Source organism: Pygoscelis adeliae, unplaced genomic scaffold (assembly GCF_000699105.1).
Source record: "Pygoscelis adeliae isolate BGI_AS28 unplaced genomic scaffold, ASM69910v1 Scaffold267, whole genome shotgun sequence".
Lineage (NCBI taxonomy): Eukaryota > Metazoa > Chordata > Aves > Sphenisciformes > Spheniscidae > Pygoscelis > Pygoscelis adeliae.
This window is the reverse complement of record NW_008825150.1, coordinates 96,824-111,278: the sequence shown is the minus strand read 5'-3', so window position 1 is coordinate 111,278 and position 14,455 is coordinate 96,824. Positions and strand designations below refer to the sequence as shown.

At 39.3% G+C, this 14,455-nt stretch overlaps 1 protein-coding gene across 2 annotated transcripts; it reads left to right on the top strand.

The window, feature by feature from the left end:
* The first annotated feature begins 400 nt into the window (after positions 1-400).
* On the top strand, positions 401-10,252 carry DUS4L (dihydrouridine synthase 4-like (S. cerevisiae)). 2 transcript variants are annotated; one of them, XM_009328317.1, is made up of 6 exons: positions 401-510; positions 753-874; positions 4,391-4,508; positions 5,974-6,096; positions 7,024-7,250; positions 8,861-10,252. In XM_009328317.1, the coding sequence occupies exons 1-6, from the start codon at positions 401-403 to the stop codon at positions 9,106-9,108; spliced, it is 948 nt and encodes a 315-aa protein (XP_009326592.1). In that variant the 3' UTR covers positions 9,109-10,252. The 2 variants fall into 2 exon arrangements, with proteins under 2 accessions (XP_009326592.1, XP_009326593.1); XM_009328318.1 differs by having other exon boundaries at positions 416-510; positions 4,475-4,508.
* The last annotated feature ends 4,203 nt before the right edge of the window (positions 10,253-14,455 follow it).

Sequence of the window (14,455 nt, the reverse complement as noted above, 5' to 3'; positions counted from 1 at the left end):
TCGCCGGACATGAGGAAAAACTTTCTCCGTCAGGCCTGTGGGACGGGGCGGGGGCTGCCCCGAGCCCCTGCTCCGGCCTCGGAGGCGGCCCTGCGCTGAGGGGCTGGGCTGGAGACCTCCCTTCCAGCCTGAACGATCCGTGCTGTGAGGAATGAAAACACAACGGTATTACAGCGGGGTCATTACAAATGACAACGGGGCGCCCGGCTGGTGTTCCTAGCTGGTGGTGGCAAAAGGCTTGTTTCTGACACTGCAAGCGAGGGACTTCTTGTGGGATGCTTTACCAAAAGCTCCAGTTTAAGCTCTAGTGCTTTGCTGCATGGACTATGAGAAACAGCTGAATTACTTACACGCAAACACTGTTTGTTTTTCCAGATGCTAAAAGCATTGTTAATTATACATGATTGGTGACATCGTAGAAACTAAACAATGCCAACTAAAAGATGCCATGGATTTGTTTCATTCTGGGCAAGTTGTGAAAGTATGTGCCCCTATGGTCCGCTATTCAAAGTAAGTAACTGTCATGTCAACTGTTTTCAGTGTATTTTCTCTGAGGAAGTTCATCTTGACTGTACGGGGATGATTACCTTTTTCTCCTTTAATTATTTACAACAGAGATAGACATGGGACATGTTTTATCTTATGATTATACTTGGACATCCCCACAGTACTGCATGTCAGAACAGCATTTTAAAATATCTAATCAGAAAAATGTCTTTACTGTTTATCCCTTAATTTTCATGTGTCTGCAGGTTGGCTTTCAGAACCTTGGTTAGGAAATACAGTTGCGATTTGTGTTACACACCAATGATAGTGGCAGCTGATTTTGTGAGATCTGCAAAAGCTAGAGACAGCGAGTTCACAACAAACAAAGGTATTTTTTTTAAGAAACCATTGCCTTGTCAGAATGTTTTATGTGGTGATAAACCAAATTGGCCAAGTGAATGAAGTCTGTCACACAACTGGACATCCGTTAACAGTTTTGGTATACCATATCTGATTGACTGTAAAACCATAGAAATACTCTAGGTGAGAGTAAGCACATTCCAGTGATAGTGTGTCAAATGAAATAGTGGAAAACCGTGTCTCCACCTGAAATCAGGGCCTCCAAACTGATTTAGATGTGTAGTGGGTTGACCACACATAGCTGGCCAGCAACTATGCACCCACACAGCTGCTCACTCATTCGTCCTCCACCCCCCCAGCAGCACAGGGAGAGAATAGGAAGAGCAAAAGCCAGAAAAACTGGGTCAAGATAAAGACAGCTTAATAAGTGAAGGAAAGGAGGAGGAAAAAAAACAAGTGATGCAAAGGCGATCACTTCCCACCTCATACCAGTAGACCAATGCCTAGCCAGCCTCCAAGCAACAGCCACCCTGGAACACAATTTCCATGTCCCAACCCACTTTCTTTTTCCCCTACCACTCCAGTTGTATTGCTGAGCTTGATGTTATATGATATGGAATATTCCTTGGGCCAGTTTGGGTCAGCTGTCCCAGCTGTATCCATTCCCAATTTCTTGCCCACCCCAATCTATTTGCTGGGGGCAGGGAGAGGCAGAGTGAAAAAAAGAAAGTTTTGACACTGTACAAGTACTGTGCAGCAATAGCCAAAACACTGGTGCATTATCAACACTGTTTTTGTCACAAAATCCAAAACACAGCACCATACAGGCTGCTATAAATAAACTTTAAATAACTTTAAAAATTAACTCCATCCCAGCCAGACCCAGTCGAGATGGTAGAAAGATTCTTTTCCCAGCAATTGCTGTTTCTTGTGTGTTTCAGAGACGAACGCTTACCTCATTGCCAGGAAAACACTACTGGCCTCTAACAAAAATAAGAGGGTTGCTAAAGGCGAAAAAATTAACAGACCAGATATTGATACAGTGGAATCAAGGATTGATAAAAGAAGCAGGGGTTTCAAATTAGCAGGAGTGGAAAGTGGAAGGGGCTGTTGGTGGACTCCTTGAGGTATTGAGAAAGTGATAAAAAGGAGCAAGAAGGCAAGAAGAGACCAGAAGTTGAAGCATGGCAAGGGTTGATGGGGAGAAGCCAAGCTTTAGGCGTGGTGCAGAAACATAACCAGAACACACACAAAAAGAAGGAATATAAGGAGTTGTAGAGACTCCTGGCTGTAAAGCAAAAGAGAAAAGTGGTATGAAATATGTGGGAAGAGGTGATAATAACAGTATAGATCTGCTGGCATGAAGTGGCTGCAGTAGAAGAGCGTAACAAGGAACATACAAGCACAGGCTGCAACTGGAGGAATGAAGAGCGCGCTGCTAATGTGCTAGTAAGATCAGCATGTAGGATCTATGAAGTGTGATGATTTAATCTATTCAGACCACTGAATTGGTGGTTTAATAAGTATATACAATAGCAGGGGAAGTATATTTCATTATTTTAGCACTGGCTGTTACTATGGTGCATTATTCAAATAGAACAGTAACAGAGAAAAGTCACATTGGGAAGCACAGATAGACTCTCTTATTAGTAGAATCCAACTTTAAAAAAGCATGAATAATTCTTTGTGTGTAAAAATAAATTAGTAAGAACATAATTGACAATATATATGTTTCAAAGGTCCACAGAGCAACTAGTTCCACTACGTTGTTCCCTTTCAACTTACTTACACTTCTGATCTACACAATGTCCTGTGGCACTGAAGTTCCACAGGTCAGATACATAGTATATTCTGGGTGGTGCAGGATTTTTTTTGAGGAAATTTTCCTTTATGCTGTAACTTTGCTGCCTGATAACAAGGGGTACAAAATGAAATGTTCTAGTGTTGTAAACAGTATCTTTTCCCTATTCACTTCTTTCATGCTGGCCTTAATTTTATAGGCCTCTAAAACATTCTGCCGCAGACAGCTTTGCCAAGATTATAGTATTTACTTCATTAGCATTTATGCTTTTAACAAGTAGCTCCACAACAGGTTGTGAAATTTTACTGTGGTTTTATGTTTAACTTGCTGGCTGTTTGGGGATTTTGTCTTCTAATTAGCGAAGTAGGTTTGGAGCCTACAATTGCAATTTCTGTTTTCCATTTTCTTTGGTGTTGACATTTCTTTGTTGTGTATTTCTAAAATAGATGTAGATGTTCTTTGTGGCTGCTGCTAAAAAATGCAATATGGCTAGACTCAGTATTATTACTTAATGCTCAAATAAAAATTAGGAGCATGGGATTATTCCAGAGTATTAGCTGGAGTAATATAAATCTCTTCAGCTAGGGCACTGTCTTAAATGGACACTGTTTTGAAAATAGGCAAGGGATTTTTTTTGCTTGCTGGATTTTTAGGTAACTTCTAGAAGTGTCTCAACTTGATTGAGAGGGTACTGCTGTCCTCTCTGACTTAAGCTCCACTACTTCAAGAACTACTTATTTTCCACTAAAATAGAAAAATCTTCAGAAGCACTTGTGGTCTTTTCAGTACCAGAAGTGCACTTGCTTTGTGCATTTGTTGGATCATCTCTTTCCATCAGTGCTCAGATATCCCCCTTCCTCTTAACTGCAGCAATTGTTTATATGGAAAGTGAGTGCTAAGGCTGTTTGAGATATTTTTAGATGCCTTTAATGTAATGCAGTAGCTGTAAAAGAGGAGAGCATGTTCCAAATGACCACCTGGCTCTCTGCAGGGGCTTAGCAAATCACAAGTAGTTCAGCAGACCCAAGTTGAGGAGCACTGACACTTTGGTTTCCCACTTGAGACAAAGCTGCTAAAGCTGCCTCCGCCCGCGTGTTCTCATTCCAACTCTGCATATTGCATTGTGGATAAAAACCAGCCATGATGGCACAGAAGAGGAAGAAGATGGGCTGGGATAAGGAAGGGCAAAGCTCATGGGTTGTTTAGCTCCTTTCTGAAGGATTGGTTCCATAAGCAAGTTTCCCACCTGGCAAGACAGACAGCCGTGTCAGCACAGCAAAGGGGCAGCATGCAGACGAGAAGGGGCAGGCTAGGAGGCGAAGCATGAAGGCTGCTGAAAAATAGAGAATACGTGGTTTCATATATCATCTTTGTGAAAGATAAGATAAGCATCTGACCAATTTCAGTCAGAAAACGTATATGTTGAGCCAGCAACCATCTAGGACACATATGTATGTCTGAATTCCCACCTCTCTTGATAGACATACTCATTTAGTAACCACTGATCAGCTACCTTTATTTGTGTGATCTAGGGCTCATAGAATCGCAAAATAGTTGAGTTTGGAAGGACCTCTGTAGGTCATGTTACCCAGCCCCCCTGCTCAAGCAGGGTCACCTAGAGCCGGTTGCCTGGGACCATGGCCAGACAGCTTTTCAGTATGTGAAAACCACTCAAAATTTAGAATTCCTTCTTTTTGCTTTCTGGGTTTTTTAAAATCTCTAAATATCTTTTTGTTGGAGTAGGTGATCATCCACTGATTGTTCAATTTGCTGCTAAAGAAGCACAGGTTTTGTGTGATGCTGCCCGTATCGTCTGTCCTTTTGCAGATGGAATAGACCTAAACTGTGGCTGTCCTCAGAGGTAAAGTTTTGAAAAAGCTGGTGAAATAATGATGAAATAATTTGAGAATAAAGAATGCTCGTCTTCATTTTCATAGTAATTTCTGTCTTAACTTGAAAATAGACTTTGAGAGGAAACAGCTTTTCAACATGTCAGAAATGTCTATGGGGCAAGACACTGTTCTGAATGTTCTGAGATGCCTGTCACCATGGTGAGACTGGGAAAATCAGGTGTATTTGCCAACTTGCCTTTTTTCATTTCTGAGATATTGTTGGCCCAGAAGTGAAGTGTCCATCCCTTCTCAATAGCTGTTAAGTATGCATTACCAAAAAGAGCTTGCTGCAGATAATTTGGAGAGTGTTTTGAGAAATGACGTGGCAATTCCCAACATAACAAGGCAAGTCCCTGATGTCTCAGACTTCTGCAAGTGAAGGATAGTCTCTAAAATATAATTATACAGATTATGTTATTCAGGAAGTGCTGAAAAGAATTTTTCCGTCTTTTATTAGGTTTATAAGTACAGTGAATTAGTGATCTACTCACTTAAATTGATAAAGATTTTGTCTTGACAGTGAAACAGAGTAGTAATGCACAAATGAAGATTCTTGCTAACTGGTTCAGTTGAGAACCATTTATTACATGCTTGTCAGGCAGTCTTTCTAAGTGAAGACCTCAAAAATAAATGTAGGAAAGCAAAAGATAATATTATGGTGCAAATACTTAATTTGTCTATTATAATTAGGTTGTTTTGACTTAAAATTATAGTATTTGAGAAAACTCTTTTGTGGAGAGATCTGAGACTTTGGAATGGAAGTGTATTTCCAAGCGAACTATGGTTAAGTATGCCAAACTGTAAGTTCCTTTTAGGCCAAAAATATATGCTTACATTTGAATCCTTTGTTTCTTGTGCATGCTGGTTTCAAAATAACAAAACTTTGTGCACTTAATCTGCTTTTATAAGAAAAATTGTTTAAGAAAAAAACTGCTGCTGCTAAGTGGAAGCAAAGGTTATTTCCTGCCAAACAAAATAAAGTGTTTTGCAGTTGAGGGAAAACAGAATATTACTGAAATCATATCCTTACTTGCACTTCAAAAATCTTCCTTTTCAATCCAAAGTAATTTTCTGTTTAGAAGAAATCTATGACCCAATGGAAGGGAAAACATCAAACTGTTTATTTTATGTATGATCTAAACCATTGTTGATTAAATGTTAATTTGTCTTCCTTGTGAGTCCATTTTGTGGACAGAAAATTGAACTGGAAGAGGTTAGTGACTTGTCCAAAGTTCTAACAGCACAATGGAGGATCTAAAAGCAACTAGGATCTAAAAGCTGGTGTCAAACTGCAAACAAATCGTCAATCTACAGCCAGTGCTCTGTTTACTCAACCACACATTCTAAAGGTCATAAGGAAAGAAACATGTATTTGACTGAAATTGATCTGCATTTTTTCAAATGTAGAATACGAATGTTCTTTTTCTTTTAAAGATGGGCAATGGCAGAAGGTTATGGTGCTTGCTTAATAAATAAACCAGAACTAGTTCGAGATATGGTGAGACATGTACGGAATCAGATCGACAACCCTAGGTTTTCAGTATCTATTAAAATAAGGTAGGTCTAACTTAAGTGCTGTTTGTGGTACATGGAATTTTTTTTTAAAGAAACATGTTAGTGTAATAGTTACACTATGATATATGTAGTTCTGTTAATGTAATATTACACATTATAATAATTTCCTTACATGTGAAGACTACTGAGATTTTTTGACCCCGGATGGTGAAAGAATATCTGGGGCAAGTAATCCCAAACTTAGATAGTAGAACCAGCACAGCCTTTGACTACTTACCCAGATAACATACTGGATGCTGGGAGTTTTCTTGCAATCCAAACGACATGAAAGTACAAGTTAAAAGATCTAGGGTTCCATGAAAGAAAAGCACTGCATAGTCTGTATCATCACAAGCATTTACTTTGTGAGCTGTTGGAGGCCAGAGCCACAGTTGCTGTTGGCTATAAAGGGAAGGGGAACAAAACTGGGAACTGGTCCCCACAGCTGCTGTAAGGAACACATCCTGCTTCCCTTCATCACTTTCTAAACTTCTGTAAACTGTTGCTTTGCATTGCTTTGTACCACTTCATCTGCTGTTTATCCACACATCCCATGTGGCTCTTGCATATTTGTCAGTTAAGTTTCAGGAAAGGGGAACTATTATAAATTGGAATTTTTTCCAGAAAATATACAAAATAATGATGTTTATTTTAGAATCTTTTGGGCACCCTTGCTCAATCTCTATAAAATTTACCACATATATCTCAGAGATGTGATATAATTGGGAAATGCTAAATTAAATAGTAGTTTCAATACATTAAACTCATATGTCTTTATTTAAAAAAAAACTCTTTATCTTCCAACAGTAATCTTTTCTTTATTTATACTGTTATTTATACAAATCCGTGGTAACTCCTCCTTATGGAGGGGGGCTTTTTATACAGTTCAGGTAACTTACGATCTAATGTTTTCATTCCTTGGAATTTTAGGATCCATGAGGACTTAAAAAGAACAGTTGACCTGTGTCAAAAAGCTGAAGCAACTGGAGTTTCATGGATTACAGTACACGGGAGAAGTGTAGAAGAAAGACATCAGCCTGTACATTATGATGCAATTAAAATAATTAAACAAAGCATGTCTATACCTATTGTGGCTAATGGAGACATTAAAACTTTAGAAGATGCTGAAAATGTTCATCACTTGACAGGAGCAGATGGTAAGATTAAGCTACTCTATTTTCCAAGTAAACTTAAGAAACAGATTTCAAAGTATTTATTTTGGCTGTAAGTAGGACATGATTTGAATGCTTTTCACTCTGTGAGGAGACAAATGAAAGAGGATGTTTTAGATGCCTTACAAACTCATAAACAGAACCACCTGTAATCATCAGAGCACTAGAGCACTGTTATTCAAAGCCACAAATAATGATTTCTGAGACAAATTACAAAAGCTCTTTGCTTAATTATGCTATCTCATCACTCAGTAGTGGAGTTCAGGGGGACCTTCAGACATTCATTCTGTCTCCTTTGTGGAGCTGATCATCTTTTAAAGAACTGTAAACTTCCACTTGGAAATCTCTACTTCCTGCACACAGGAGCAGATTTCTTACAGTAAGAATATGGTGGGAAAAGGAAATATTGTTAAGCCAGATACTCAACAGTTACGATAGTTAGCTTCAAGGACACAGTGAAGCATTGCACTCCTAGATCAGTATGTATTTACCTTGTCTTACACTTCAATGGTAAAATTTTGGGGTAAAGGATTGCCCTGCAGTTATTTAGTCACAATAGATTCCTGCAACTGTCTATGGCTTCAAGACAATATGGAAATTCAGTATATGTTTTGAAGAGCTGATTTGTATCTACATACTTTGGATCTCACAGCTAGAGAATAACAGGACAGAGAACAGTAGCTAGTGTCATAAGGAAAAGTTCATGTGGCGGGTTTCTTTTAACACTGTTCATGTTTAATAGCAACAACAAAAACTAGTTGAACCAAACTGCCATGCTGCTACAGTGACTTTCCCCCCAAATACAAAGCAGTAAGGAAGTACATAACAGAAAAGAATGTTCTCATAGCCCAGCTGACCACCTTCAATAGCAAAAATGTAAAGCATCAGGCTTTTTCTGTTGCTTATTTTGCATCAGGCAAAAGAAATTTGTCATATTTGATCATCCTATTTTTTAAGAAGAGACTAAGTGTGATAGATTATATGTTGACAGTGCAGGAAAACAGAATCCCTTAATTGCAGAAAAATTAAAATAGAACTTGCATGGGTTTATCTGACAATTTGAGATTATAGTTGCAAATACACTGGCTTGTTCAGAAAGATTTACTGCAGACCAAGAGCCCTGAGATTTATGTAGTTGAGACATTGAGCTCCTACTGGAAGAAAGATTGTAGGTCAGCGAATCAGCTGAGTTGCACTAAAAATGACTAAATTTAGCATATTGCTACTCTTGTGTCTTTCCATCATAATTTTATGTTAAAAAGACAGGCTTGTACGTGTGTAACAAATAAAATACTATTGAATTGCAGTTTAAAAAGTAGGGAAGAAAGGCTTCTGTGTCCTGTGTTTCGTTTCAAAATTTCTGGAAGGATACATCATCCAGTTGAATGTGTTGACAGGTGTTGTAGGTACTCTGAGGTTTGGATTGTTAAATGGATTTCTCTGGTGTAGCTATAATGCTCGTCCTTGTTCTCCCATTACTTGTCTGTAGGCTTTGGGTGGTTGTCCTAAGGGGTGCTATACAAAATCTGTAGGAAGATTTAATGTAAAATTTAAACTAGATAATGTAACTTACTGCTTTAATTTCTGATTTGAAGGTATAATGGTGGCTCGAGGACTCTTAGCAAATCCAGCTATGTTTGCAGGATATGAAGAGACACCTTTGAGGTGCATCCAGGACTGGGTTGACATTGCTCTTGAGCATGGAACTCCTTTTACGTGTTTTCACCACCACTTAATGTACATGATGGAACGGATAACTTCAAAACAAGAAAAAAAAGTTTTTAATGTTTTATCAAGTACCTCAGCAGTACTAGATTATCTGAATGACCATTACGGTATGTGATAACTGAAAGTATTTTAGTTGTACGTAAACTTGTATTTTGCAATTGTTGATACATTGTTGAAGTTTTAATTGGGTTCCTACTTTTTAGTCACATTCATATATTGCGTAAGTATTTTCAACATAGCATAACATTATGATCAGGGTGATACTTTATATTTTTAGTATTTTTATGTCAGCATTTTTTACTCCAGAAAATATTCCAGATTCCACAAATGTGGAATTCTATTTACAATGCACTACTACGCAAAGGGTTGATTATTGTAAGACTCCAGTAATTTATTTTTTCACCAGACAATTGCTTACAGCAATATGTTTGCAAAATTAGGGCCTTTCTTATATGAAACCTCCTAAAATCAGAAGGACTACTCATAAATAATACCAAGAATTCCAGACCAAAAGAATACAAGGGGAACAATTATAGAAGTTTTTGCTTTAACTGACATAAGCTGTACTTTTAAATTTTAGTAGATTTTTCAGGCTTAAAGACTGTGAGGCCTTGAATCCCAGCATAGTATCATCTTTTAAATTAGGTGTTCCTTTTGCAGACTAAAACTTTCTAAACTGACTTAAAACTCAGAAAAATTCCACACTTCATATAGTGAAAGAAACCTGGAATAGATAAACGATAACGGAAAGAAGGAAAGAGTAAAGTGAAGAGAGAGTTTAAACTAAGTACAAACTTAGCTGAATCTAAAATACAAGACTTGAAAGTTCAATCTAACTAAATTCAGTTTTGTTTATCTACTGTATAATAATTATATAAAAGATTAAATCCCTGTCATCTTCCAAAACAGAACTTTATAGGTCAAAGAAAAGCTGACAGATTCCCTCAGTGGGGCTCTTACAGTCCTTTCTGCCTGCTGGCATGTTGTTTATCAAAGCATGACAGCCACTTGGCTTTGAATCTTTGTATAGGAGGGAAATAGTGAAAATTAGAACAAGATAATAACATTACACACCAGCTGCATTTGTTCTGCAAGGGAGATTTCACAAATCTGTGCAGTACAATTATTTGTAATCAAATAATTTGTTTTCTTTATATGTTTACACAGAAATTCATACCAGAAATTGCTTAGTTTTCTGACTCTGATACTTCTGTGAATATACAAGTGAATAGTTCTAAATTTTCTAAATAAATTACTTGGTTTTGTATACAATTGTTTTGGGTTTTTTTATTACACTATAAGCTGTGACAACCTGGGGGAGGGGAGGTTGCTTTTGATGCTACTCCCCAAATCTTTTAATTGTTTAGATACCTAAATTGTCACAATTTTTTTAATGCGATCAAGTCTAGTTCACTGTTTAAGACAGCAAAGTTACGTAACTCTTCTGATATGGTCACCTTCTTGATGTGTTAACAAATGGAAAACTACAGACACACTTGGCTATCCTAGGCTAATTGAGACAATCTCTACAACCTTTTTTGGTGCTATAGGTTCTCCATTCCTTCAGACAACTATTTTTTTCATTCTTCTGGATTGTAATGTTTTCTTGACATTGGATGAGCACAATTATGTATAGCATTCCAGGTAAAACACCAGCAATGTCTTCTGCAGTTAATACTTCTGTTTCTAATGCCTCATTTTTCCTCAACTAGTATTCATCATGTAATTTATGAGCTCCCAGTTTTACAGCAAAAGTTCTTATTTCCCAACTGTATGACATTGTACTGCTGAATTTCCAGTCTCAAGTTCATCCAACTATAGTGCAATACTCTCCTCAGTTCTGAAAATGCCTCCAGCCTTCTGCATCAAAATTAAAAAGTAAAACTATATAACTGAATTGTAGAAGAAAGGGATTCTTGAAAGTGTTAACCAGGCCCCGTCTTAGCATTTTCTTAAGATTTTTATGATTTGGCAAGCAACTATTATTTACTGTGAACTGTCCCATTAGCCACAAGGAGCAGAGAAGAAAAAGTTATTTATTATAATCAAATCACATAAATGCAAGGCTTTTTTTTGTGTGTGTGTGTAATAATGGGGAAATTGAATTTTAGAGGACTTGAAATACCTTGACCTATTTAGGAACCGAATAGTTGATGATTTTGAAGGCAGCAGTTGTTGTGCCTGTGTGAGATCAATCATAGAGATTTCTGCCTGAAGTACAAGACCTAGGTTGCTGTTAATATTGCTACTAATTAAGGAGTGCTTGATCTGGCCAATTAGGCATCATAAAAGTCAATGGAAGTTTATCATCCCTTTTTGAGGGTGAAATGAATTGTACACCCTCTTCCCATGTGAATTTTGTATGCATCTGAACACACTCCACTGTGTTGACATAGAATAAAATGCAAAACTGGAGTCTTAAAGCCATACTCTGAACAGCCATACTGTTCAAATAGACATAAATAGCTAAAAATGGGAGTTAGTTATTTAACTCCCAGTGTTGTTTTAGAATATGGTCATGTTTCTCCATGTAAGTCATTTGAATATGGGAAAATTCTCATCTCCAGTTTAAAGCCACTAGATATATTCCTTCCCTGTATATGTTACTTGTAACATCACCAGGTACTCAGTCTTTCCATTTTCTAATTTTTAAAAGTTACTCTGCAAGTAACATAACATACACAGCTTTGTTTCCTATTTTAGGTTCTTTGCCTCCTGTAACTGATCCAGCTCTTTATTTCAAGCCACCCTGCACAACAATGCCATATTGTCATAATACCTGTACTTTCTTGCAACTTTTACCCTGCTGCAGTAACCCCAGCTCCCTCACGCAGCCTATACAATCCCATTTTCTCTATTCTCTACTGTTAAGTTGTTTCTTAGGTCTCTTCTCTGTCTTGGGTTGATGGCTGGGCAAATGCAGTGTGTGATGATGAGAGAGCTGTCGTACAAGCGAAACTAGAATGGAACAAGTTTGAACTTTCTCTTTGCCTTTCTTTCAGCAGAGAATTAGATTTCTGTCCTCTAACCAGCTGCTAATACACCGGCATTTCATATTTCTACTTCTGAATGCTTCGTCACCTTACTGGTGGGAGAAGAAGGTATTTCTTTTAACGGTAATGTTTTAAGGTTCACAAGTTTTTTTCCTAAAGCAGCCAGCCATTAGATATATTGTATGGCATCATATTTATCACACTGTGGTTCACTGTAAGATGGGCAGCCTTAGATCAACAACCCAGACTTCTACAACTTCAGTTAGAATACCTTCCAGGAGTGGCAGAGTGCACTCAACAGGAGAAGGGAGGTCTCACAGATGTTTGCAGGAGGCTTCTCTCTGTTCCTCAGATCTCATTCCAGGTTGGTGGGGAACATGCAGCAGCTGCAGTGGAAGTGCACAGTGGTCACTACAGAGTCTTTCTGAGATCTTACGAAGCCCCTGAAGTGAAAAAGCAGACTCGGAGTCTGGCAGCAGGGATGTGCAAATATAGTCCTGTAAGTATGAGGCTAGGCTATTGGGAGGGCAGCTTACAGTGCTAGTAAGAGGTGAGTAAGCAGCTCAGAAATGGAAACTGCTCTGGAGTTAAAGGAGAGAAAGTCTTTACTTTATTTAAGCTGTTAAAATGTTATTATAATGGCTGTAGGCAAATAGCTAAAATGCAATAACCAGGACACCCTAAGAGGTTATGTTTTGTCTATGCTTCTGATTAAATATGTTTATGAAAACATGTTAAAAATACTTCTTAAAACCCAGGCTGTTTCTACTGTGGAGATTGGATTGAAATGGCTGGTTGTATCGCTCTCCAATATTTGTTATGCATAAACAATTATTTGGGATGTAACCTTTCATCCAGACATTGCTCAGCAGCAGCTAGGAAAATGTTAACACACTGGCTCCATCCCCACGCCGCAGACCTGGGAAATTTTTAAGTGTAAACAATTTCAGATTGTGAGCAGCTGCAAACAACTCTGCTCAAAACCGCTTATGCAAGAACTCCCTACCCATTTCAGTTCGAATGGATTAGAGTAACAAAGAACTACTATTCACAGCATTTAATCTGACTCATTTTGATGGAAATTCGTTGGGACAGAATTCTCAAAAGCAGGTAGCTGTGTCAAGAGGGCTGGTGATGCCCAGCTAGACAAGGTAACCTCTTCCACCAGCAGCACCTCAGGATCTGTTAGGGCTGCAGGCAAGTCAATAAGCTGCTGAGTGGGCCATGGCCTGAGCTAACTGAACAGGGTGCATAAAACTCCTGGATATGACAAGTGGAATTGCTGAACGTGACATACAACAGTGTGAGAAGCTGGCAAAAGCTGCAGATAGCGCTGGGAGGGATGGCTGGATTTTACTGGTGGTTAAGGGGGAGTTACGTGAAAAACAACTGAACTACACAGATAACTGGAGAGTAGTTTTGGGAGTCCTTTCGGAACTAGAAACTTGCAGGGCCAAGAGTGCCCGATAACCGTATCACTACCTCAGTAACACCACTAAGGCCAAGACTGCCCAAATAACAGTATCAGAAATACTGGGTATGGGTACAGATACAGCAAAACTAGGAACAGGGAAAAGTGATTAGGGGAGGGTTATGCAAGGGCAAAGAAGGGAAGTTACAAGGGTGGCAAAGGAGATGGTCGAGAAATGGGAAAATGGGTACCAAGTTATGGAAATAATGTGCTTGGAGCCTCGCTATGCTGATAAAATGCACTGCACAGGACAGTAGGATAGAACAGGATTTTCTGAAGGAATATTGTTTCATTCATGAGGTCCAAACAGATCTGTTTGACACTGTTTGAGGCTGTTGTTTGGTTGTTATTTGTGGTGTCTTTATGAATACGGGGCCTATTTTCCTGGAGAAAACAGATTTACAGGATCTTAATACATTAAGGTAGTATAACACATGGGGGGCATGGACGGACAGACACAGTATTTCAATTGAACTTCAGAAACTAATGAGCGTGCTAGAGAGCAGAGTTGAAGTCCCTGATCAAATAAGCTCGAATCATGGAGCAGTGGGATGATCACAGCAAGATTCTGCAGCAAAATGCTTACAACCATTGCCTGAATGTGAAAAAGATACTAATTTTAACCTTTCTCAACGTGTTGATCCCTGCATTTTCCAAGAGAGGTGTGGTCCCTTAGTAAATTCACGCCTACCGTCAGACTCGGCTTTCCAGCTGCCCCACACAAACCCCTCAGCCCCACACAAACCCCTCAGCAGTCGTTATTGCATGTCTCCCCCCCGGGCCCTCTGCGAGAGCCCGGGACGCCGGGGCGGTAGCCAAGGATGGCCTCTGGGAAGGGAGGAGGACGGCGGGCAGCCTCCAGCTCCACCGGGGTGGGACCAGAGGGGACCCTCCCCTCGGGCCTGCCCGCACCTTCACCCTGCTGAGACGGCGGCCACCTCCGCACCGCCCCCGGGCCACGGCTCCCCGCCCCGCCCCCCCGGCCGGCGCGGCACCCC

Excerpts from the sequence above, each read along its gene's own strand:
- DUS4L (XM_009328317.1), top strand. The coding sequence starts at position 401 with ATGATTGGTGACATCGTAGAAACTAAACAATGCCAACTAAAAGATGCC. Across the intron at positions 4,509-5,973 it reads AACTGTGGCTGTCCTCAGAG|ATGGGCAATGGCAGAAGGTT; the intron begins GTAAAGTTTTGA and ends TTTCTTTTAAAG. Across the intron at positions 6,097-7,023 it reads TCAGTATCTATTAAAATAAG|GATCCATGAGGACTTAAAAA; the intron begins GTAGGTCTAACT and ends TTGGAATTTTAG.